Source organism: Anomalospiza imberbis, chromosome 7 (genome assembly GCF_031753505.1).
Source record: "Anomalospiza imberbis isolate Cuckoo-Finch-1a 21T00152 chromosome 7, ASM3175350v1, whole genome shotgun sequence".
NCBI classification, from domain to species: domain Eukaryota; kingdom Metazoa; phylum Chordata; class Aves; order Passeriformes; family Viduidae; genus Anomalospiza; species Anomalospiza imberbis.
The window spans coordinates 37,384,067-37,409,002 of record NC_089687.1 but is presented as its reverse complement, the minus strand read 5'-3'; the positions used below and the strand labels follow the sequence as shown (position 1 = coordinate 37,409,002).

At 51.8% G+C, this 24,936-nt stretch overlaps 3 protein-coding genes across 3 annotated transcripts in view; 2 read left to right on the top strand and 1 right to left on the bottom strand.

The window, feature by feature from the left end:
- LOC137477663 (maestro heat-like repeat-containing protein family member 7) overlaps positions 1 to 24,936 on the bottom strand; it is a 198,653-nt gene that overhangs the window by 70,909 nt on the left and 102,808 nt on the right. The gene's annotated exons all lie outside the window — the stretch shown is intronic.
- Positions 894 to 5,623, top strand: LOC137477548 (maestro heat-like repeat-containing protein family member 7). Its single transcript, XM_068196773.1, has 7 exons — positions 894 to 967; positions 1,238 to 1,352; positions 1,524 to 1,661; positions 1,894 to 2,070; positions 2,196 to 2,351; positions 2,494 to 2,595; positions 5,498 to 5,623. The coding sequence occupies exons 1-7, from the start codon at positions 894 to 896 to the stop codon at positions 5,621 to 5,623; spliced, it is 888 nt and encodes a 295-aa protein (XP_068052874.1).
- On the top strand, positions 9,564 to 10,842 carry LOC137477489 (uncharacterized). The gene is made up of 3 exons (XM_068196663.1): positions 9,564 to 9,926; positions 10,111 to 10,259; positions 10,517 to 10,842. The coding sequence occupies exons 1-3, from the start codon at positions 9,594 to 9,596 to the stop codon at positions 10,749 to 10,751; spliced, it is 717 nt and encodes a 238-aa protein (XP_068052764.1). The 5' UTR covers positions 9,564 to 9,593; the 3' UTR covers positions 10,752 to 10,842.

Genomic DNA, 24,936 nt, shown 5'->3' with positions numbered 1-24,936 from the left:
CGTGGCCCTGCACAGCCTGTCCCATGGGGTCTGCCAGACAGGCAGAGAGGCCCAGGACCCTCGGGCCCCTCTGTTTCCTGAGCCTGCTGCCAGTGCTCCTTCCCTGCCCTTCAGGGCTCCAGGGCTCTGTCACCTGGGCCCCCACAGCTGCACAGGGCATGGTGCTGTGACTGACATGGCCCTGACACAGAGCTCTGATCCCACAGAGCTGCTGCAGTGCTGTGGAGAGCCATAGGCTCATCGGGACCAGCAGTGGAGAAAGTGCTGTCAACACTGTGTGATGGAGGACTGGCCTCTGACCAGAATGTGCACCTCTGATGGGGACAACAAGGACATTTTTTCCCTGGCTGTGAGTTTCTGGAACTGGCCTTTGCTCACCCCCAGGTCGCCTCTCCAGCAGCTCTCCATCCTCTCCACGCCGCAGGCGCTGGGCTGAAACCTGGGCTCGGGGCAGGCTCAGGGGGCACCAGGCCTTCTGCTCCCCTGCGTCTGCCCTTGGGCCCTGCCCCATGGACACCTCGGCACTGAGCCCTGCCTTGGGCTGCTTCTCTTGCAGGCAACTCTGGTGATCTGGGTGATTGTCCAGGTGCCTGAGTGCCACGAGGCATTGATCCTTTATTCCTCCCGCCTGTTTGTGGCACTGCTCTTCCATGTTGTCATCACCACACAGCAGATGCCACCAGAGGAAGTTGATAACTTCTGGAGAGCATGCCAGGAGGAACACCGCCTTCCCAGCAAGCCCAACAGGTCCCAGTCCTCCTGTCCTTCCCGTGCCCTTGTGGCCAGCGCCAGTGCTCCCAGTGTGACCTGGGCTTTTCTCTGCACACAGGTTTGCCGTGCAGGTCATGAAGGCTCTGCTCGGCCGACTGTGGTGTGACAATGTGGTGGAGGCTATGGAGCACATGGGTGGCTGGGACACGCTGCTGTGTGCTGACTCCCAGCACTACGCCGTGGGTCTGTTGGCCAGGTGAGACCCCCTTCTCCCCACTGCCCCCAGCATTTGTGCCCTGTGCCCCACACAGTCCCTGTGGTCCTGGGCCAGAGGGGCTCGTCACCAAAGGACGGCCAAGAAGAATGGAAAAGGCTGAGAGAGGAGGGTGCCCAGAAGGGGCTGCTTCTCAAAGCGCCCACATCCCCTCCAGGGATGCTGGGGAAAGACCAGACCTCTGTGAGTCAGTCCTGGGAGAGGTTTGGTCTCCCCACCTCAGGGCTTTGGTGCCTTTTTCCCCACTGCCAGGGAGATGCTCTGCGTTTTTATGCCTTTGTGCTCTCGCATCACAATCCACATGCTTCGGCATCTCAGCAGGGAGGACCCGTGTTGGGATCTTCCCTTCCTGGCATTCCTTGTGGAGGTGAGCCTGTTGGCCAGCGCTGCCTCGCTGAGCTGCCTCCCAGCTCTCTGCCCTCTCGTAGCCACAGCTGCCAGGACGGTGCCCACGCCCTGTGCTGCTGCCTGGGCCCAGCCCTGTGCGGTTCTGGGCTCCTGCCGGCCGGGTCCCCTGTCACTGCCCTGTGCCTTTCAGGTCCTCCAGCGCCTAGACTTGAGTAAATGTGGTGGCAGCGTCCTGAGGATCACGTCAAGGTACCTTCAGGGTGAATGCAGTCAGAGGCGTCGCCTGGCGCTCAGAGGCCTCGTGGTGCCCAGCAAGGATCCCTCGATGGTGAGAAGGGGGCAGCGGCTGAAGCTGCGCTGGGCAAAGCAGCCCCTTGGGCTGGCAGGGCTTCAGGAGCTGAGGCAGCTGCTGCCAGCTCTCCTGCCTCACCTGCCCCGCTGCTTTGGGACAGGCCTTTGGCCTGCGGGCCCTGCAGCAGCAGGGTGGGGCTGTAGAGCCAGGGCGGTGTTGGCCATGCAGCCGTCCATGGCTTTCCAGCACAGCCTTGTGTTCCACACAGGCCAGTAGGATGCGCAATGTATCTCAAAGCCTTCTGGGGCTGCTGGGTGATGCAGATGGAGAGGTGGTCAGCATGAGCCTCCATGTGTTCACGAACATGCTCCAGCACAAACACATCGTGGTATCCAGCACCACTGCTCCGAAGCTGGCTGAGGCACTCCTTCTGCTCTTTGACCACGTAAGGCTCTGCATCCTGAGCCGCAGGCATCGGGTGCTTCCCAGAAACTTTGTGCCCTGTGGATTTTCAGGCCATTGCCCAGGTGGGCCTGGAGTAGCTGGTGTAGGTCTTTTCTTTTCCTCTAGGACAACAGCCACGTGCAGTTGCTCTCCATTCAACTCTTCCGTACAGTGATGGAATCAGTAGTGGATGAGGGAAAAAAGCCCCTGAAGACAATTGTGAACAGGAACCTGTACGCACTTTTAATCTACTGTCATGATGAGAACTGTCACGTGGCAAAGGTGAGCATTCCTATGATGCTGGGAGGGGGCTCGGCTGCCTCCTGCCCTGGCGCCTGGTGGGCTTCAGCCTCCTCCAGGCCTTGGCACAGGGACACAGGTCCATGGGCTTTGTGGCCATCTCTGGGTCTCTGCTGCTCTCCAGGCCTCTCGGGAAACACTGCTTTGTGCGGCCAAGTTCCTGGAGAGGAGGAATCTCGAGCAGCTGGTGGAGAAGGGGAATCTGTGGAAGTTCGCTGAGGTCCTGGTAAGGACGGCCTGGAAGCCCCAGGCTCAGCCTGGAGAAGCCCCCTGAGCGCGGTGCTGGGTGTGTGGGCTGGCAGCTGTGCCCCTGCCCGGTGCTGCACCCAGAGGCCACGCGGGCTCTTCTCCAGGCTCCCGTGGGCCCCAGCCGGGTGCCGATGGAGCCCCGGCCCAGCGGGGCTGCGGGGCGGCCCCGCGGCTCCCCGGGCAGCAGCCGGCCCTCTGCCGCCTCCAGAGCCCGGCGCCAGCGGCTGCTGGCCGGGCCTCAGGGCTGTGCGGGCAGGGGAGGCCGGGACAGGGCGCAGGGAGCGCCCGGCCCAGGGGCCGAGCCCGCGCCAACCCTTCCCTCCTGCCGCTCTCTCCAGCTGGAAGAGGACAGGAGCCGAGTGGCCGAGCTCCTGCGCCGGGCCCTGCCCTACCTGCAGAGCCCACAGGAGCCCCTGCGAGAGGCGGCCGTCAGGTTCCTGGGTGAGCCACGAGCCCGGGCTCCCTCCCCACCCCGCCTCAGCTCGGCCCCAGCCGCGGCTGCTGCCCCGGCAGCGCCATCCGGGCCCGGTGCCGTGGAGCCCCGCCCGGCCTCGGCGCTGCTGCCGCCCTCCGGCAGCCGTGCCCTGGGGCGGCAGCGTGCGGCAAGGGCCCGGGCTGAGCCCTGCCGGGCCACCAGGGCGTGTGGCCACAGGGCTGGCAGCGCCGCTGGCAGGGAGCTGTGCCGCTGGGGCCAAGATGAACTCTTTGTTCTCAGAGATGGCCGGCTTTCCCATGATGAGGGGGCAGCAGGAAGAGCTCCCCGCCCTCAGTCAGGGTGAGTGAGGGCAGCGGGCTGTCAGCGGGGGCTGGCGGGGGGAGAGCTGCATTGCTTGGGCAGGGAGTGGGAATTTCTGCCCCAGCTCTGGCGGGTTTCACTCCCTGTGTGGAGGAGAGGTGGCGTGGGCAGAGCACACAGGGATTTCAGGGACATGGGTGGAATTTGTGGCCAGCAGCTTGCTGCTGACCTGTTGCCAACACCTCTCTCTTGGCCTTGGCAATTGTTGGGGGAGGTGGCCGTGGCAGAACGGTCTCCTCAGGTCACTGCAGATCCAGGCTCTGACCATGGCTCTCTTGCTCTCTGTTCCAGGCCTTCAGTCTCCAAAGAATAATACCACCCCATCCTGCTCTGACATTGAAATTCAAGCCCAGTTAGGCCTAGAAGATGAAGAAATTGGGTTGCTTTCTGGATCCGGTGAACCAGTGCCCCAAGAGCAGCACCAGGAGACACTGAAGAGGACACCACCTCCCATTGCCACTGGGGCTCCAGGCACAGCTGATGATTGATACAGCTGAGCCTCTGGGAAGCTCACATGGCTTCAGCCCTCTCCCTGCCTGTAGATATAGCTCCCTCCCTCCAGCCCTCACACACTGTCCATCCACTTTTTCCCCTCCATTCTCCCTCCATTTTCACAGCTCCATCTCACCAGCCCTCAGATCATGCCCATTCCTGTGTTTTCCTTCCGCTTTTCCTTTTGACAGCTCCATAATGCAAGCCCTCAGCCCTGCCCATTCCCTTTTTTCCCCTCCCAGCTCGTCCCTTAGTTTCATTTTCCATTAATAAAGAGTTTGGCTTCTTCACTTTGCCTCCATCTCTGTGGAGCTGAAGCGACGCAAATCCCGAGCCCTGGGGCACACAGGCCCCTGCTGCCGTCCTTTTCCATGCCATGGTTTGTGCACACACACAGAGGAACGAGGGCAGATCAGGCTGGAAAGGTGCCTGTGCTGAAATTCCACAAGGCTGTGGAGCTGCAGATCTTGCTGAGCACCCTGGAGCCCCTGGAATTTGGAAGAGCCAACCTGAGTATGCTCTGAACCCAGCTGTGAGGGATTCCATGGCAAGCATCCACAGAGGGCAAAGGAGCTTGGAATGCTGGAAATTTTCAAGAATAGCTTCCTGAAAGCACAGCAGTGCTCCATCCCTGTACAGGATGAGGAAGAGGGCAGAACCAGCGACCATCCGGGCTTAACAGGGAGCTTTGGGTGTGCCTGAGGGCAAATGAAGCAGCAGCGCGGTGCCCGAGACTCGGACGCGCGACCGTGCCAGTGCCTGGAGCGCTGTCAGGCAGTGCCGGGATCCTGGGTGTGGTTCTGGTCCCCACAAGTGAGGAATGGCAGCCCCAGGCTCAGAGCCAGTCAGAAAGCCAACCAAGTGAGCCCACAGGGAGGGCGCCCTTCCAGTTTCTCTTGGGCATGGCCGCAAAACAGCCCCTGCTGCTTCTTCCTCCGCCTGTGTTTGGGGTGTGCTGGTGGCAGAGGCAGCCAGGTTGGACTCTGCTTTCCAAAGCCTGTTGGGAGCAGGCATGAAAAACACTGCGTGCTGGAAGGTGCTGGCAAGAGCGTCCCGTGGGAACAGGGCTCTGGTCTGTGGCCGGGAACAGCCTGGTTTTGGTGCCGTGAGCGCAGGCAGGAGTTGAGGCAGCTGAAGAGGTGTAGGAATATAAAAAGGTAAAAGACACTTTCCAAAGCTGAGAAAGGCTGGGAAATTTCTACACCTTCTGAGAAAGCTAGGAAGTTAAGAACCAAGTGAATACATTGATATTTATCATAAGGAACAAGAAAGAACAAGAACGTATTGATAGCTCAAGATGTGGAAAGTCCTAGATATATGCTTTGCAAAGATAGAACAAGTTTCCATCTTAAAGAACGAATTATTGTGTATTGTTTGAGGTTCATAGAAGTCCTTTTTGTTTATGTTAAACCCACGTGGGTCCTTTTCTAATTGCTTAGAGTATAATGACTTTACACCTTTTCTTTTATGCTATTGGTTCAAAGAATGGGTATAAAAAGGCTTTGCATGGGCTGCCATCTTGTCTGTGATCTGTGTTTGCATGGATGTTGTCATTTTCCTGTGCCTCTTGCTTTTTGCTTGTATGATGCAGACAGATAATAAATCACAAGTCTGCAACCAGTCAGGGTCCCGTCCCGTTTGTGAGACACGCACCGATCCGGCAGAAAGAGGCAGCGAGCAGCCCGTGTTTGTAGAAGGCCTGGGGCTGCACGTCTGAGCCTCCACCTGGAAACACACTTGGGGGAATACGAGCTAGAGCTGGAGTGCCTGTCCTGAAAGGACCTGAAGTCTTTCAGCCTTGCCAGCGTTTCTTGAGGGTGTGTTGGTGTTCCCCAGAAAAGCTGCACGTTTGGGGAAACGCCTTTGGAGGAAAGGGGCTTGCTTCTCAAGGAAAGTGCTTCCCAGGGAGCTCCCAGTGAGGTAGGTGCGAGTATCCCCCTTTGGCTCTCTGTGCTCCTTTCAGTCCTTGAAGGCCCATTGCACTTGGCAGAGGGGCAGGAAGAAGGCTGTGAAGAGCAGGTTTGGCATCCACCTGGACCTGCCGAGACCAAGCCAAGCACCTGCAGCAGGATGTGTTACCCCCCTTTGGACAGAGGTGCGAGCAGAACCGTCTCTGTCCCGCTGTGAGCCCCAAAGCTCTCTGTGGGAGCTGTGAATGAAAAGGCCTTTACACACACCCTTTTCACATCTTCCCTGTCTGCTGTTGTCCCAGATGGAAAAAAGCAAGATGTATTCTATTTGCCATCTGTATGGCAGTTGTCTTGTGTGAAGTGGGCAGTTGTTCCTTATCTCTTCCACAATCAATCCTCCCTCCGGAAAGACATCTGCTGATAGTGGGCCACTGCAAGACTGAAAAGAACTGTAACATGCCATTGTGAGATGCTCCGCCCAGAGGGAGGAGCCAAGCATCCCTACCTGCATGTATGGTCTTGAACTTCTGGCCCAGGAGCACAGCTATTTCTGCGCTGGATTTTCCCAGAGGAACAGCTGCCTCTTCCACTGCCTCTTCAGAGGAAGACTGCACCCTTTTCCACAAGATCACTTCTCCAACAGAACCACACCTGACACTCCGGGAGGACTGCAGCCACAATTCCAATTGGACTGCTACCAACACCCTGTCCACCAGGGTGTCAGGTTGTATTCTGACTCTGTCTGTGTTGTTTTAGTTCACTGCATTGTGTATTTTATCTGTTATTTTCTTCCCTAAGAAAGAACTGGTATTCCTGCTCCCATATTTTTGCCTGGGAGCTCCCCTTAATTTCAAACTTGGAACAATTCAGAGGGAAGAGGTCTACATTTTTCCATTTCAGGGGAGGTTGCTGCCTTCCTTAGCAGACACCTGTCTTTCCAAACCAAGACAGCTGGGTTTCAGCTCTTGGCAATATGCATTTGCCTCCTGCTTGGAGGGAGCTGCTGTGGCCCAGGGCCAGCACAGAGCTGGGCTGGGTGGGCCAGGCAGCGTGGAGAGTCTTGGCTGATCTTGGTGCGTGCCTGGCCTCAGAAAGGCTTGGAAGGTTTGCCTCCCAAAGTGTCCTGCTCATTGGCTCTCCCTGTGCATCTTGGAGAGCACAAGGTGGGCATTTCTGGCAGCTGGGCATCAGCAGGCCTTACAATGGGGGCGTGTTGTGGAGCGAGCCCAGCTGAGGTACCCTGAGAGGAGCCCAGTGCTCCTTGCTCCTCTCTGCTGACACGGGAGCGTCTGTCTGCTTTCGGGATGGCCCTGGCTGCGTGAGGGGTGCTACGTGGACACGAGACAGCCGGTCCTGTCCCGCTGGGTCCCAGCAGTGCCTCGCAGCAGTCCTGCATCCACGTCAGGATGCTGGCCAAGAGAGGCCCTGGCAGCTGAGGCAGCTGATTTTAAGCTTGTGCAGATACACACAGGGGATGGCCAACAGTGTTCCCTCAGGGTACAGCAGTCCTGAGGGGCCTCCCCAGAGCTGCCTGATGCCGCCCACTCCCTGTGGCACCAGTTGCTTTCCTGTGGAATGTTCTACCTGCCCCAAGAGCACAGAGGGAGCTGGAAAAAGAGCTTGCCAGGCTGCTCTCAATCCTTTACCAGCAGCCCTGGCTGAGTGGAGAAGTCCGAGCTGAGCGCAGATGTGCCAATGGAAAAGCCGTGCACAGGAAGGCTCGGTGGGAAGGATGAGCCAGGATCCATAGGCCTGGCAGCCTGAGCTTGCTGCCAGGGAATTCCTCGGAGAAGATCCTTCAGAGTGCCATTCCACGGCACATGCAGGGAACCAGGGGGTCTGCTGGATGGTGGGAAAGCTTTGAGGAGGGACGGGGACAGCTGGGGGTCCTGGCGGGCTGTTGAGGGCTTCTCTGCGGGTGTTTGCGGGGGGTTGGTGTTGGGGAGCGTGTTGGGGAAGGAGTTGTCTGGAAGGTGAGAGTTCTAGGCTGGAATTTGAATCAGCTTGAAGGCAGCATTTGTGGTTTAGCGCTGCTTTGCTTATGGAGGGCAGAAGGAATATCTGTGACTATTTCCGTTCATGGTCCTGATTCTCCTGCAGGGAACAAGATGGGAGAGCTGTACTTTATTGGCCACTTAGATATCTCTACTGGGGTGGATGAGCCCTTTTTCCATCTACTCATTTGTTTGGGCTACTTTTGTAACACTTAATGGACTTTCAATCCTTGAGAGCTTTTATTCCTTAAGAGAATGACGATATTATCATCCCTTCATTGAAAACCATTTGCACACCAAAGAATGGTCTTCTTTTTGCCTCTGTATAGTGCTATGTTTCCAGAGTGACTTTCAATGGAATGTGTTAAGGCAAACGAGTTGCTGCTTTTAGATGGGAACAAACTTCCAAATCATTCACATTCCCCAGCAATCTCTATTAATTTCAGAAGTTTGCAAATTTTGGAACTACTCCAGGGGCCCAATGAGAAGTAAAGCCTTCCTGAATTGAGGATTCTTAAGTGGCCTGATCCCGCAGAGCAGGGCAGGGTGTGCTGATGGTTTGAGCTGCTCCTAAAGATCCTGTTGGGCTGTCTTAGACACCTGGGGCCAGGGATTCCTTCCAACCTTGGCCACTTAGGGTGGGCTGGGGGCGGCCCCACAGCAGGTGGCAACAGTGTGTGCAAGGGCCCTTTGTGACACGCTGCAGCACAGTCACCATGGCATGGAACGGGACAAGGTGTCCAAGGGCCCTGCCTTTGTGACACGTGGGGACATAGGAGCTGGCGGTGACAAGAGCACACCACAGTGCTCGGAGCAGGCGACGGGACAGGACGGGACAGAGCGGTGTCGTGAGGAGCCCCCGCACAGCGCGCTCGTTTGTGTCTGACCCGGAGCTTTCCCGAGGCGTTATTCCTACAGGTGACCTCGTGGCAGGACGTCGGGACTTGGCAGCCCGTGGCCTTCCCGAGGCTTTTCTTTTGCAGGTGCCCACGTAGCCAGACTGAGGGAATTGGCGACCACAATCCTTAACGAGGAGTCTCCTGTCATTGTGGCAGGAGCCCTCCAGACCAGAGTGCAGGACTTGCTGTCCTGCAGCCTTGCTGAGGTTTCTCTGTCTCAGGTGCCTTCAAGGCACAACTACACAACTTGTTGACTCAGAACATCACCCTGCCATCTTCCTTGAAGGTGCCCTCAAGGTCATACTCTGGCATGGCAAACAGATTTCTCAGTGTGTTCAAAGTGTTCAGGAAGAAAAAAAAGGAAGACCCTGGAGCTGCCCCAGCACAAGAGCATGAAGAACTGGAGCAGTTCCAGCCACTGCAGGATGGTGAGTTGCAGAGCTGGGCCACAGGGCTGATGGCTGCAGCCAGCTTGGCCCCATCCCATCCCATCCCATCCCATCCCATCCCATCCCATCCCATCCCATCCCATGGGGACATGCCCATGGACAGGATGGAAGAGGGGCCAGGCAGACACCCTGCAGTGGCCGTGCTCCATCCCCTGGGGCATCCCTGGCTGCCCCTGCCTTGGGAGCGCAGGGCTGGGCTGTGTTCTCCGGCCTCTCCCGCAGCCCCTCAGCTCTGGCTGCGCTCGCTCTTTGCCAGGTGCAGCCCTGGACCCGACACAAGAGCAGGAACCCAGCCGTGGCCACTTCCGCAGAAGCCTGAAGGTACCAGCAGCCATCCCCACCTGGCCTGGGCCTGCTGTCACTGCTCAGCCGAGCACCACGCTTGGAGCACTCCATGGAACACTCCGGGCTTCCCTGTCCTTTGTTCTCCTGCAGATGTTCCGGAAGTTCCTGCGCATTCGGCAGAGAAAGACCGGCAGCACAGCAGCTGAGGGCCCAGCCGAGCCTGACTCGGGGCTGACCGAGCTCCAGGCTGAGCCTGATGTCAGCCCGGATTCGGCTGAGCGCTCAGAAGACTCTGACGCCTCAGCGACTGAAACCTGGGCAAAGGCTCTTAGCTCGTCAATGACTGAGGATGTGGCCATCACAAACAGGGACAATGAAGAGACTCAGGGCCTTACAAATACTGACACCACGCCCGCTCCCGCTATGATTCATGCTCCCACTATGGAGTTTTTCGAGGAGAGTGCTGTTCCTTCTCAGCAGCAGGTAAGCAGCCTGTGGCCAGGCCTGGAGGCCTCCCAGGATTGTGTGTCCCCTCAAGCCATGGTCTCTGGGCCCCTTCAGGCTTTGAGGCCAGCACAGTGTGGTGGGAAGAGAAGCACTTCTTGGAGGAAGCTGGAGAAGTTGCTCCCTTGGACAGTGCTCCAAGTCTTCCCCATGCCTCCTCCAGGTGCCAGCCAAGGTGAAGAACATCCACCAGAGGCTGGTGTCCCACGTCTCTGTGGATGCCAGGCTGCAAATTGACCTTGTGAGGCTGGCTGAAGAACACCCTGCTGACGTGGTGCTGACCCTCCTGCGCTGTGCCCCAACGTGTGACAGGTACAGGGCCCACGAGCCTGGAGAGCTCAGGGCTCAACAGCCTTTAGGGCCCGTGGCCCTGCACAGCCTGTCCCATGGGGTCTGACAGACAGGCAGAGAGGCCCAGGACCCTCGGGCCCCTCTGTTTCCTGAGCCTGCTGCCAGTGCTCCTTCCCTGCCCTTCAGGGCTCCAGGGCTCTGTCACCTGGGCCCCCACAGCTGCACAGGGCATGGTGCTGTGACTGACATGCCCCTGACACAGAGCTCTGATCCCACAGAGCTGCTGCAGTGCTGTGGAGAGCCATAGGCTCATCGGGACCAGCAGTGGAGAAAGTGCTGCCAACACTGCTCTGTGTGATGGAGGACTGGCCTCTGACCAGAATGTGCACCTCTGATGGGGACAACAAGGACATTTTTTCCCTGGCTGTGAGTTTCTGGAACTGGCCTTTGCTCACCCCCAGGTTGCCTCTCCAGCAGCTCTCCATCCTCTCCACGCCGCAGGCGCTGGGCTGAAACCTGGGCTCGGGGCAGGCTCAGGGGGCACCAGGCCTTCTGCTCCCCTGCGTCTGCCCTTGGGCCCTGCCCCATGGACACCTCGGCACTGAGCCCTGCCTTGGGCTGCTTCTCTTGCAGGCAACTCTGGTGATCTGGGTGATTGTCCAGGTGCCTGAGTGCCACAAGGCATTGATCCTTTATTCCTCCCGCCTGTTTGTGGCACTGCTCTTCCATGTTGTCACCACCACACAGCTGATGCCACCAGAGGAAGTTGGTAACTTCTGGAGAGCATGCCGGGAGGAACACCGCCTTCCCAGCAAGCCCAACAGGTCCCAGTCCTCCTGTCCTTCCCGTGCCCTTGTGGCCAGTGCCAGTGCTCCCAGTGTGACCTGGGCTTTTCTCTGCACACAGGTTTGCAGTGCAGGCCATGAAGGCTCTGCTCTACCGACTGCAGTATGACAATGTGGTGGAGGCTATGGAGCACATGGGTGGCTGGGACACGCTGCTCTGTGCTGACACCCAGCACGATGCCGTGGGTCTGCTGGCCAGGTGAGACCCCCTTCTCCCCACTGCCCCCAGCATTTGTGCCCTGTGCCCGGGTGCCCCTATCAGTCCCTGTGGTCATGGGTCAGTAGGCCTATTCACCGAGGGATGGCCATGGAGTCAGGAAAAGTCTGGGAGAGGAGGGTGCCCAGAAGGGGCTTCCTCACAAAGCGCCCACATCCCATGCAGGGAATGTGGGGAATGACCAGACCTCTGTGAGTCAGTCCTGGGAGAGGTTTGGTCTCCCCACCTCAGGGCTTTGGTGCCTTTTTCCCCACTGCCAGGGAGATGCTCTGCGTTTTTATGCCTTTGTGCTCTTGCATCACAATCCACTTGCTCCGGCATCTTAGCAGGGAGGAGCCATACTGGGATCTTCCCTTCCTGGCATTCCTTGTGGAGGTGAGCCTGTTGGCCAGCGCTGCCTCGCTGAGCTGCCTCCCAGCTCTCTGCCCTCTCGTAGCCACAGCTGCCAGGACGGTGCCCACGCCCTGTGCTGCTGCCTGGGCCCAGCCCTGTGCGGTTCTGGGCTCCTGCCGGCCGGGTCCCCTGTCACTGCCCTGTGCCTTTCAGGTCCTGCATTGCCTGGACATGACTAAATGTGCAGACAGCATACTGGAGATCATGTCAAGGTACCTCTGGCATGAATGTAGTCAGAGGCGTCACCTGGCACTCAGAGGCTTCGTGGTGCTCAGCAAGGATCCCTCGATGGTGAGAAGGGGGCAGCGGCTGAAGCTGCGCTGGGCAAAGCAGCCCCTTGGGCTGGCAGGGCTTCAGGAGCTGAGGCAGCTGCTGCCAGCTCTCCTGCCTCACCTGCCCCGGTGCTTTGGGACAGGCCTTTGGCCTGCGGGCCCTGCAGCAGCAGGGTGGGGCTGCAGAGCCAGGGCGGTGTTGGCCGTGCAGCCGTCCATGGCTTCCCAGCACAGCCTTGTGTTCCACACAGGCCAGAAGGATGTGCAGTCTGTCTCAAAACCTTGTGGAGCTGCTGGGGGATGCAGACGGAGAGGTGGTCAGCATGGGCCTCCATGTGTTCACGAACATGCTCCAGCACAAAGACATCCTGGTATACAGCACCACGGCCCCAAAGCTGGCTGAGGCGCTCCTGCTGCTCTTTGACCACTTAAGGCTCTGTGTCCCCATCTGCAGGCACTGGCTGCTTCCCAGAAACTGCTCATGTGAGCCTGGAGTAATTTGTCTTAAGGCTTCACCCTCTTCCTTTACTCCAGGACAACAGCTATGTGCAGGTGCTCTCCATTGAGCTCTTCTTCAGGGTGATGGACCTGGTAGTGGATGAGAGAAAAAAGCCTCTTGAGAAGATTTTGTGCCAAAGCCTGCTCCCACACTTTTTCTACTGCCATGATGAGAACCAGCACGTTGCAAAGGTGAGGTTTTGTGTGTTGCTGGTGGATCCCTGCGAGGGGGCTCAGCAGCCTCCTGCCCGGGTGCCTCGTGCGCTGTAGCCTCCTCCAGGCCTTGGCACAGGGATGTGAGTCTGGTGCCCTGGGATGTGGGGCCATCTCTTGGTCTCTGCTGCTCTCCAGGCTTCTCAGGAAACACTGCTTCGTGTGGCCGAGTTCCTGAAGAGGAGGAATCTCGAGCAGCTGGTGGAGAAGGAGCAGCTGTGGAAGTTCGCTGAGGTCCTGGTAAGGACGGCCTGGAAGCCCCAGGCTCAGCCTGGAGAAGCCCCCTGAGCGCGGTGCTGGGTGTGTGGGCTGGCAGCTGTGCCCCTGCCCGGGGCTGCACCCAGAGGCCACGCGGGCTCTTCTCCAGGCTCCCGTGGGCCCCAGCCGGGTGCCGATGGAGCCCCGGCCCAGCGGGGCTGCGGGGCGGCCCCGCGGCTCCCCGGGCAGCAGCCGGCCCTCTGCCGCCTCCAGAGCCCGGCGCCAGCGGCTGCTGGCCGGGCCTCGGGGCTGTGCGGGCAGGGGAGGCCGGGGCAGGGCGCAGGGAGCGCTCGGCCCAGGGGCCGAGCCCGCACCAACCCTTCCCTCCTGCCGCTCTCTCCAGCTGGAAGAGGACAGGAGCCAAGTGGCCGAGCTCCTGCGCCGGGCCCTGCCCTACCTGCAGAGCCCACAGGAGCCCCTGCGAGAGGCGGCCGTCAGGTTCATGGGTGAGCCACGAGCCCGGGCTCCCTCCCTGCCCCGCCTCAGCTCGGCCCCAGCCGCGGCTGCTGCTCCGGCAGCGCCATCCGGGCCCGGCGCCGTGGAGCCCCGCCTGGCCTCGGCGCTGCTGCCGCCCTCCAGCAGCCGTGCCCTGGGGCGGCAGCGTGCGGCAAGGGCCCGGGCTGAGCCCTGCCGGGCCACCAGGGCGTGTGGCCACAGGGCTGGCAGCGCCGCTGGCAGGGAGCTGTGCCGCTGGGGCCGTGACAGCCTCTGTGTTCACAGGCATAGCCAGGCAGAGCTTGAGGGGACAGCAGGAAGAGCTCCAGCTGATCTGCAATGGTGAGTGTGGGCAGCGGGCTGACAGCGGGAGCTGGCGGGGGGAGCTGCGAGCTCTGCCCTGGCTGCAGAGGGCTCTGCTCCCTGTGCGCACGAGGGGTGCTGTGGGCACAGCACACAGAGATTTCAGGGACACGTCGGGAGTCCTGGCAAGTGCCTCCCAGCTGATTCCAGTGTCTCCTCCTCCCTTCTGGGTGGGATGGCCCTGTTCAGAAGGTCTCCTAGCATTCCCACAGATCCGGGATATGACCATATCTCTGTTGCTTTCTCTTCCAGCCCTTCAAGCCCGGAGGCAAGATGCCAGCCCATCCTGCTCTAACCTGGAAAATCAAGCCCAGTTTCCCCAAAGAGCTAAAGAATTAGGGACATCTTCTGGATCCAGTGAACCAGTGTCCCAAGAACACACCACTGAAGGAGACGTTGAAGAGAACGTTGAAGGAGACATAGAAGGAGACATTGAAGAGGACGTCAGCTGTCAGTGCTGCTGGAACTCCTGGCATAGCTGATGCGGGACACAGTTCTCCTGCCTTCAGCCCTCTCCCTGCCTTTAGATTGCTCCCTCCCTCCAGCCCCCAGAAACTGCCCATCCCCTTTTTTTCTCTCCACTATTCCTCCCTTTTGATAGCTCTGCCTCACCAGCCCTCAGCCTATCCATCACCTTTTTTTCCCCCCTCCACTCTCGCTCCCTGTTGACGGCTCCCTACCTCCAGCCCTCAGACCCTGCCCATCCCCTTTTTTCCCCTCCCACCTCATCCCTTGGTTTCGTCTTCCATTAATAAAGAGTTTGGCTTCTTCACTTTGCCTCCATCTCTGTGGAGATGAAGTGGCACAAATCCCGAGCCCTGGGGCACACAGGCCCCTGCTGCTGTTCTCTTCCACGCCGTGTTTTGTGCACACACGCAGAGGAACGAGGGCAGATCAGGCTGGAAAGGTGCCTGTGCTGAAGGTGGAGTTCCACAGGGCTGTGGAGTTACAGATCTTGCTGAGCACCCTGGAGCCCCTGGATTTTGGAAGAGCCAACCTGAGTATGCTCTGAACCCAGCTGTGAGGGATTCCATGGCAAGCATCCACAGAGGGCAAAGGAGCACATTGGGAAGTTTGGCTCACTTTGCTAACATTTTAAAATAGGAATGGAGATCTTGCAAAATTCTCCAAGCTGGGGGCTTTGCCCATCCCCACCAGTCAGGCAGCTCCCAGCTGCACCAGGCTGTGGCTTCAGAGATTTTCCAGCAGGAGATGCCCCTGTGAAGTCTAACAGATCCTGCCCTTGAGGGACTGTGGGTGAAAGAAAGACAGAAAGAAAGAAAGCGAGAAAGTGAGAAAGACGGAAAGAAAGACAGAAAGACAGAAAAAGAAAAAAAAGGAAGAAAGGAAGGAAGATAAAGATAAAGATAAAGATAAAGATAAAGATAAAGATAAAGAAAAAGGAAGGAAGGAAGGAAGGAAGGAAGGAAGGAAGGAAGGAAGGAAGGAAGGAAGGAAGGAAGGAAGGAAGGAAGGAAGGAAGGAAGGAAGGAAGGAAGGAAAAAAGAAAGAAAGAAAAAGAATGAAAGAAAGAGAGAAAGAGAGAAAGAAGGAAAGAGAAAAAGAAAGAAAAAGAAAGAAAAGGAGGGAGGAAGGAAGGGAGGGAGGGAGGGAATATTTTGACTCAAGGAACAGAATCAAGTCAGTCCAGCAGTAAGGGAAAGAACTTAAAGTAGGTCATTTGACATAAAAGAAAAATACATGCAAACATTTTGCAGTGTGGCAGGCTCTAATATGAGCTATTTTCATTTCTAACAATTCATAGGCAAGAGATTGACTGCCAGTACATTATAAACTTGGGATCATCAGCAGTAGCTCCTGAGCAGTCCCATAACACTTCCACGTCGGACTTCATCTGGTGTCTCTTGGAGATTACCTGAGCACTGCTGGCATTCTCAATATGCCTATCTTTTCCTGCTTTGCTCCTGGAAGATATAGATGTGTGCTCAGCATTTTCTCTACACACCTAGTTGAGCTGACCAAAGTTCTAGAATAATTTTCCTGCAAAGCCTTTAGGTCTATTAGAAGGAATGCTTCCCTGTGAGGGTGGGCAGGCCCTGGCGCAGGGTGCCCAGAGCAGCTGTGGCTGCCCCTGGATCCCTGGCAGTGCCCAAGACCAGGCTGGACAGGGCTTGGAGCACCCTGGGACAGTGGAAGGTGTCCCTGCCTGTTGTAGATGTCGGCGAACCCAATGGGAAGAATGATGATGTCTGACTTATTTCAGAAGGCTGAATGATTTCTTTATTATAATTATGCTATGATACATTAATATACTATATAAAAGAGGATACTAAAAACTACATGCTACTCTCTCTAACTATCCTAACTCCCTCACAACTCGTGACCCTGTTCGCCAGAGTCCAGACACAGGCGGATCTGATTGGCCATCAGGCCCAAACAATCCACCATGATCCAACCAAGCATTTGCTCTAGGTAAACAATTCTCCAAACACATTCCACAAGAGAAAAACAAGGAGCAGAAACAGAAATTGTTTTCTATTTCATTTCTTCCTGTGCACCTTTACAAAAATCCTGAGAGAGAGAGAAATGTGCTTGCCACACACAACTGTGAGAAAGTCAGAGCTAGAGCTGTGGCAAACACCGAGCTGAGCTAATTAAACAGGGGTTTTGAAGAACCCCAAACTTTACGCTTTTATTTGGACCTTTTGATGTCGTACCTGGTGCTGTTTCACACCACTGGGGCTCCAGAGAAAGGCAGGAGCTGCTCCCCTGCTCAGCTCTGAGTTGAGTTTGCCATCTGATCTGCTGAACACACAGATAAAAGTCCCTGCAGACTTTTCTCCCTTTTCAAGTGCAGCACTGTAACTTGGGAAGTTCTTTCATTCTCAACTCTGCTGACGCAAGAAAGTGGCAGGAATATGGCAGCTTTGGCTACTTTCCTTTTGTAGCTCTTTGTAAATAATCGTTTAATGCTAACAAAACCATAGGTATTTTCATTTTGGATGGAAAATCATTCCAGTTATAGAAAATTAAGGCAACGCCTTTCAAAAAGTGCTACTGACCACTTGATTCTTCTCCTACCCTGCCTTTAAATATTGGTAAATAGTTACCATGTACAGGTATCGGATTCTCCAGGTTTCCCTTGTTACACTCAAGAAAAGCCCAACTAGTATGAAAATGGTGAAGTTTAACAAATATATTTCAATTTCCCTGTGAGGTGCCATTCAAAAGTGTTAGCCAGTCATTTTTTAAAAAACACTCTTGATATTTGATCTTCTTGAGTTTCAGTTACATATGAAGCTGGAGAGCCAGCAGAAAATTCTAAGTGGAATCTGAAGATTTCTTAAGTCAACACTCATTTTGGCAGGAGCACTTTAATGCACAAAGCTGAAATCCTCAGTGACTCTCTCCTGCTGATATCCCTGGAGCAGCCAGCACCACGATTAGCACAAAATCAAAAGCCACCTACAGCAGAACATACAGCTCTGCAAAAAAAAGGATGTGGACACAAATGCTGGAAGTGGTGTAGGCACAGTGGCATCAGCCAGGGCAACCTGGTGCTGCTCCAGCTCACCCCTGGGATGAGCCAGGCCGTAAGAGAGAGATCTCTCAGGGAAAGGAGATGTTGATAACAAAGCAGGTCCACATCCCCAAACCCCTGCTTGCCAAACCCTGCACCTTGCCTTGCTGTGGCAGGCTTTAAACCCTTCAGTGCAGACCTACAAACATTTGTGGCCTGCGGCAGCCTCGCTTTGAAGACGTCGCTTTCCCCGGCACCCTTTTGTTGGTGGAATCCGTGGTTCGCACAGATTGTGTTTCCACCTCCATGGCTGGAGAAGCCCTGCAGTCAAGGCTGTTCCAGGAGCAGGGAAGGAGGCTGCGTTCCAGGAACTCACTGGAACTGCAACAAAGCACAGCCCTTGGAAAGCCTACACAGCCCTGGGCACAGACTGTTTTACAGATGCCCCGTCTTTGGATGGCAATAGACACTTGTTTTTATCTTTATCTTTTTTTCTTCCCCTCTCCAGTAAAGTCCCAGACCTTGGAGCACAGGCTCTTCCTCCTGGGCATTCTGCCTCCTAACTCCTGGGTATCTCCCCAGCTCTGTCTTTTTTAAGCACCACTTTCTCCTTCTGCTCTCTGGAGAGAAAAACGCCATTGAAATGCAGCAGTAAACTCTGAGCATCACAGCAGCCTTAAAAAAGCTGATTTCCATTTTCTTATAACACACTTCTAAACCTTGTCCGCCCTTCTTTACAAACTGTTTGGGCTTCTATCAGTATTACTTAACACTTACTAATAATAAGAGTGTTTTGTCTGCACCTTTTTAATTACCCAGGACCCCTCCCAGTGTTATTACGCTTGTCTTGTCAATTAAAAGCAGTGAATTTTATGGCTGGTTTTGAATTTTTTTCCCTATTTTTCCAGTGCAAATTTAGTGTAGTTCACATTACTACAAGCAAGACAGTTTAGCTGTTTTATTTTAATATTTTATTCTGCATTTATAGAATCTTTAACTCCATAATGTGGAGACAGGTGGCATTCCTTCTTGGGCTAACAAGGAATAAAAAGGACTTCATGCAGAGCAAAGTGCCTTCTGGAGGGAAAATAAAACATTGAGGACAACAATGATAATAATGTAGGAAAAAGTAAAAATACCAACTTTTAAACCTGTCAGATAAATCTGCACTGCAGTTCAGAAGAAAAGGCAGGCACTAGCTTTAGTCTTTTATAAAACTTGTAAGTCTGATTTTGTTGTTGGCCATGGTAAGTTCTTCAATGTGTTGAGACATGAAAAGTCAAGAAAAATGCCAGAGTGCAAAGTTTGCTGCAGGGAAAAAAAAAAAAAAAAGATGACTCAATTCTTTGCCTCACAAAGCATGTCAAAGATGTTATAAAGTACTTACAGATGCTCAGCCACTCGGATTGCCTGGCTGGCCAAACATCTGAAACCCTGTAATTTTGAAGAGAAGGTACTATGCTTCAGACAATGAAATAATTTCTGTGGCAACAGAAAAAGAGAGATGCTTTTGAAAGGAAGAGATTTTAAAATCAGAATTTCAGTTGTGATCAATAGCTATCTAAGCCTAACACGGAAGTCAGCCTATTTTAATTATCATTTATAAGGAATGAGTCAATCCAGGCTTTTAAAGATAACCAGGTAATGGAATCAAGAGACAGAGCTGAAGGAAGAGTTGAAAACCTCAGGGCTAAACCCTCATTTCTCTAACAGACAGAATTTGGGTGAAACTACCATTTACATCAACAAAGACTCTGAAAAAACAGGTGCCTCAGAGTTTGGACCCCATGAAACAGAGAAAGCAAAGCCATAAAAGACCTGCAGATTTAATTTGCCTATTCTTTTGGAAGATGTGACTTCCTCTGCTGATCAAACAGAATATAGGAAGTTATGAGCAAGATAAAGTCATTTGCCTGGTAAATTTTAAGATCTGCCTTCCAATGCTAAAGCACCAGCTCTGCTGCCTTGTAATTCCCTGCTAATAAAAGACACGGCAGAGTTATGGATGTTATTACAGGCTAAAGTCAGTGACAAACAAATCCATGAAAAAGCACTCCGTGTATTTAACACCAAGATGGTCCCTTACAAGTCTTTCTTTCACCATGCCAAATGGTTTATCATGGTAATGCTTGGGCACGAAGGCAATTAAGAGGATTAGAAGTGCCTCTGGAGAACTTTGTGACACGCACATCTCCGAGGCTCTGCGGTGACTGACAGCATCTGGCACGGCTGTGGCCACAGAGCCACCACCAACAGTGGGGCATGTTCTGACCAGATGTCTTACAAGACATCAGCCAGTGCCAACACTGAAATGCTGACCTCCTTTCTACAGGCACTGCTGGCTAAAAAAAAAAAAAAAAAAAAAAAGAAGAAACCACAAAACCCAAAAAAACAAAACAAAACAAAACAACAACAACAAAAACCCCAAAACATTCAAACAACCAAAAAAACTTCTTCATCCAAGTTAAAACAGAAAATGCAACAAAATATCTTTAAAATCTCACCCATAATATGGATCTGTTGACAAAATTTATCCTGAGCTAGTAGTTGAGGTTGTAGCAGTTAATTCTGCCACCTCAGTGTATCCTGGGGAATAAAGCGAGTCAAGACTCCCTTTCCAAAAAGCCCTTGACAAAATATATACCTTTACCCTGAGTTTTAGATTTTCATTTAGAGTTTACACCAAGCTTTCAGGGCTTTTCTCCCCTAATTAATATCCCCTGTGCTGTCACTTACACAGGACCACAGCCTCCTGAACCACCAGTCACCACAGCCTTCATTTCCACCTTTGCCACAACCCTTGGGTGAAGTCAAGGCTTTGCCCTCCTGTCTCCCTTTTAAACCAGGACTAAAAATGCTTCTTCTCCACATCAGGGCAGCTTAGCTTGGGTGCTCTCAGATGCCTCTCATCCCTTAATAAGCACTAATTAATGGCATTTAAACCACTGAGATTTACCTTTGCTTGGGACTTTTAAACCAATCAACTCGAATTATTTATTTATTACCAACTCCAGCCCTGGCTCTGGCAGAGTGCAATGCTGGTGTTCCAAAAGGTGTTTTGAGGACAAAAAACTGAATACCTCTGCAGGGCTGCAGTTGCTCAGTTAATGTTCCTAGGGACCTAATGTGCTTTTCCTTTTAATAAAGAATATTATTTGTAGTTACCAGTGGAATTTGCTAATAAACATGGCTGATGATGAAATAGAACTACAAGTAAAATTAGCTTGTGCATTAAATTTTTGAAAACACATATTTTTGATAGAAAAATTTGGTAATTTTTACAGTTGCACGGAGGAAATTCACTGTGTTGATAAAACCCTCAGGACTTTGCAGAGGAGAAGAGCCTTTGGCTCCAAGATGCAGCAGCATTTAACAAGTATAGGACATCAGGAATACTCAATGCCCACAAAGGCCCAGGCAATTTAAACCCCAAAATTTTTCCCTTTGCTCTGCTATGGCTATAAAACACTTTGACTTTTTCCCCCCCTCTCAACATTTTTAAACATAACAAAGAAAAACAACTGTTTCAAAATTTTTCACATAAAGGGGAACATTATTATAGGCCATTCTTTTCTAGAAATCTTTTAAGTCTCATTCATTAACAGAATGAATCTGATCATAAGCTGGCTGACATACAAAGTGTTGAAATATGTCATCTTCCAACCATGCTTTGCTAATGAAATCTTGGTCCTAATTCAGGGATTTAACAGACTCCTAGAATCTGTAACAGGAATCAAACAACAATTGTGGTTCATCTGGAAAAAAAAAACCAGCAATTTCCCCCTTTTCTGTTGTGGGTTTGTCACTGTATGCTCTCCATCATCCATTTCTTTCCAGAATCTACTTTTTGATGTGGAGTCCCCACTTGGCCATCAATTTCAGCATTAAAATGCTCTGAACATGTTTTGCAGTTCCAATCCCAGGAAATGTTTTGTACTTTCATTCCCAGGATCCAAAAGGATTTAATAAAAAACTGAACAACTAAGCCTAAACAACCAAGGCTGGGATTTCATAAATAACCTCAAGGTATCTTTATGATGCCACCAACTTCTTGTTTTGCCCAGTCCAGTAACCAAAAGCAGCAGAGAAGTTTGGTAAATGCTCTGACTGTTGGAATTATCAAGCTCCAGGCTGCTGTGGGTAGATCACTACGAGGATGCAGGAAACATAATTTTAAAATTTTAAAATAAAATTTTAAAAAATAAAACTAATTAATTTTAAAAAATTAAAAATAACAAAATTATTAAAAATTAAATTATTTTTTTCAAAAATAAAAAGCTTACCCCACACATCAGTGGCCAGGGAAGCTCCTGCCCAGACATTGCCAGTTCAGTGCCAGCCCCTCACTGGGGAGCGGCAATCCCAGCCTGAAGCATCACAAAGGGGTACCAGACATGGCACTTCAGGCAGGTTTTCCAAACATCCGCAGGGTGTTTGGAAAACATCACACAGCTCTGATCCCAGCTGGACCTGGGACCGTGATTCCTGATCTCTGGGGTGAGCGCACCTGAGGCACAGCTCAGTGACCAGGTGAGCTCTGCTCTGTGTCCCCTCTGCCCCAGCTCAGTGTCCTTGGGCTCTGCTCTGAATTGAACTCCTGGAGAGCCCAAAGCAAGGACATCCATGGCACTGAGGGGGAGCTGGGTTTGGGGTCACACCTCAGCTGCTGTGGGCTCTGCCCCGAGCCATTGCTGCTCTGTGACACCCAGAGGGGTCACCCTGTGAGCCACAAGAGAGGAACGTGAGAGCCAAAGGTTTGTCCTGATCTTAGGAGTGATGACAAGTCTGACTTGCCCTTGGGCCAGACCTGACACAGAGTGCCAAGGCCTTCAAGCATTTGTCTCAAACTGACCCAAACTGAGGCCATCTGAAGGCAAAAAGCCTTGTTCAAATTGCCTTTTTAGGTTGTCAAAAGAAGCAGAACATTCTTGAAAGTTTCATTCCTTCTTTTTGACTAAATATTTAAGATACTACCTTAAAAAATATTGAGTTGAAGGAGATGGATGCAATTGTGCAATAATAACAAATCAGAAATCTTTTACCAGCAAAGAGAGTCAGGAACTTGAATTAACATCAAAATCATGTGTTATGGCATCCACATCTGGATATCACTTAACTGCCTAAATTCCAAACTTCTCTTAGAGCCAGTTGGTTTCTGTAAAAATGTATTTCTGTCTTTGAAAGGAAATAATAATTGGAAGGTCTTACAGGAAGCCACCCAATACCAATAGAGGAAATTGCAATCTGTTCCTCAATGTTGGTTTAAATCAGTGTTATATTTAGCAAAGGCTGTTTTTTAATGATAGTATTTTCAATAGCTTTTACTACACTGAGTCTTCTCAAAGGCTTGCATTATATTAAGAATTGCTTTGTTTGTAAAATGTTTCTTTAATCAAGGTCTTCAGCTTACCCTAGGTTAGATGTTGTTCCCCATCTCCAGGACATCCAAGATTCAATTTTCACCAACCCCCCCCCCTTTTTTTTTTTTTTTTTTTTTCGTGCCCCAGGCTAATAAAAAGCAAAGTATTTCTGCATATGCTTGCCTAGAAATATGTGTGGTTCTTAAAAATACAAACTGATCAAATATTAAACCACCTTTTTCTGTTTCCAGAAGTATACACAGCATTTTAGCTTCCTAGGAATTTTCTGCTTGGGTATCTGAATTTCAGTATATTTCCATTAAATCAGTGGTTTCAAAGGAAGATGTTTTTTAAATACAGTATTAATGATACTAAACAAAATTCAAGAACTCCAAGCAAAACAGCTTCTCCAATTTCTTCTCCAAGCTGACAAAATCTTTTAAAACATACTCCCAACACCAGTGCTAAAAACTCCCTGGGACGCTGCTCAGAAATCCTGTGCAGAATTTCCCTGTGGTTTTTATGGATTTCATTACATTGTGAAGTAATACCATCAAAATGAAGTTTATAACAGATTTACATGCAGAAGGGTTTCATACCACCTATAATAATTACTGTTCAAAAACTGGTGTTTAAACAGCTGAATTATTCCACTGCGTGTAACTTAAGAGAATCCAGAAATTCAAGAGTAGAGTTTGCACCAGAAGAAAAATGCTGCTTAAGAGTCTAAACCATGTTTTTCCAGCATGTAACTCAAGAAGGCACATGATAACTTGAATTACAGTGTATTTCTGACTCTGTGGAAGATGATTCCACTGTCACGGGGTTTCTGCAGATCCTGGTGGCCACTGGAAAAATGAACTACAAATAGTCCATGTTCCTAAGTGGTAAAAATTCACCTGCACCTGAAAATAATGTGATTTACCTGTGTCCTCTCTGCAGAGCCTGGTGATAAAATAACATACCTGTGGTGATTCTACCTGCATAACAGATTAGAGCCAGCATTTTTATAGTTACACCTTTCACAGAATGATCAGAAAGAAAATTCTTTTCCTCAACAAGCACACAAAGAAAGGCAGACATTTTCCTTAAGAAAAAATAATGACAATTCAAAACTGATGAAAGAAAGGGAAAAGCCACTCTGCAGATGATGAGACAGTAATGACAATGTAATGCAAGTCATTCCAATATAGAGGACCGCATTAACTGCACCATAATCCAATGGATTTCCAACATTTAAAAACTTTCATGGTATCTTTCAGGCACAAAAGAATTTACGTAAACTGCAGGAGTTGATTTTTCCATGAGTTTTTACATTTAATAATGTAATTCTTTGGTATGATTGAATGCCTTTACAAAGGAAAAGAAAAGGAATTTCATCCTTCAATACAACTTCTCATGAGGTGCTTTTGTTGTCAAACACGGCAGATGACAGTTTCAAAATTTTCCCATTGCTCTTTACTACTCTGAGAAGAAAAAATGTTTAAAAGCCAATTCTGCTCACTTCTACAGGTGGGATTCCCTGCAACCGCTTTGAGTCAAGGTGTCAAAGCAGCAAGAACACAATGTGGCTGTTCAGTCCCTTAGAACAATGAGAAAGGCCAAAGAACGGAATTCTGATGCAAAATATGTCTTAAAAAAGATAATAAAATAGGTATAAAATTACAGAAAACAAATACTTTATTCCTTTAACATTCAGCACAGACTTAGCTTGTATTTTTCAGTGGAAGCTATGCACAAACTGTCCTTCAATGCAGCCTTACACATAAAAGTTGGGAAAGTTTGTGAAAACCAGGCTGCAGCCCAGGCCACGCTGCTGCCTCATTCTCCTAATTTTCACCTTTCCTCTCTTTTAAGCCCTGAAAGCACAGCATAAAGGTGCTGAAAATACACTAGAACATCAGGGCCAGTGCAAAAAGAAAGAGAACAGGAAAGATTCAAGTGTTTGATGGACATGGATGGATCAGATTTGCCAAATCCAGGCGTTTTGTGCAGGCATAGGATCAGCTAGAGCAGAGGGAGCCTGACTCGTCAGCTCCATCAAAGGCAAGGTCTGGGGGCGTCTGGGTGAGCTCCGTGTGAGCAGAAACCATCCCTGCATTCAGAACTTTTAATTACCCTCACCCAGGCAGCAGCATCAGCGACTGAAATCCCCAGATTACCTTGATTGCTCTGTCATTATCTGTCATCAGCCGCTGCTCCTCATCTTCCAACTTCTGTGCCACTTCCTGGAGCTGCTGCTCCGCCACGAGCCGCTGCCGGCTGTTCTCCTCTGTCAGGAAGGAAATGGTTGTTTTCAGTTCAGCTATCTCCTGAAAAGAAAGCAGCATGTTGAAGCTCCCCTCAGTAAAAGACACGTATTT

What these genes read in the sequence shown, in the direction of transcription:
- LOC137477548 (XM_068196773.1), top strand. Translation starts at nt 894, where the DNA reads ATGGAGCACATGGGTGGCTGGGACACGCTGCTGTGTGCTGACTCCCAG. An exon ending in GCCGTGGGTCTGTTGGCCAG is followed by an intron (nt 968 to 1,237) that starts GTGAGACCCCCT and finishes CCCCACTGCCAG; the next exon opens with GGAGATGCTCTGCGTTTTTA. An exon ending in GGAAGTTCGCTGAGGTCCTG is followed by an intron (nt 2,596 to 5,497) that starts GTAAGGACGGCC and finishes TGTATGATGCAG; the next exon opens with ACAGATAATAAATCACAAGT.
- LOC137477489 (XM_068196663.1), top strand. Translation starts at nt 9,594, where the DNA reads ATGTTCCGGAAGTTCCTGCGCATTCGGCAGAGAAAGACCGGCAGCACA. An exon ending in CTGTTCCTTCTCAGCAGCAG is followed by an intron (nt 9,927 to 10,110) that starts GTAAGCAGCCTG and finishes TGCCTCCTCCAG; the next exon opens with GTGCCAGCCAAGGTGAAGAA. An exon ending in TGTGCCCCAACGTGTGACAG is followed by an intron (nt 10,260 to 10,516) that starts GTACAGGGCCCA and finishes CTGATCCCACAG; the next exon opens with AGCTGCTGCAGTGCTGTGGA.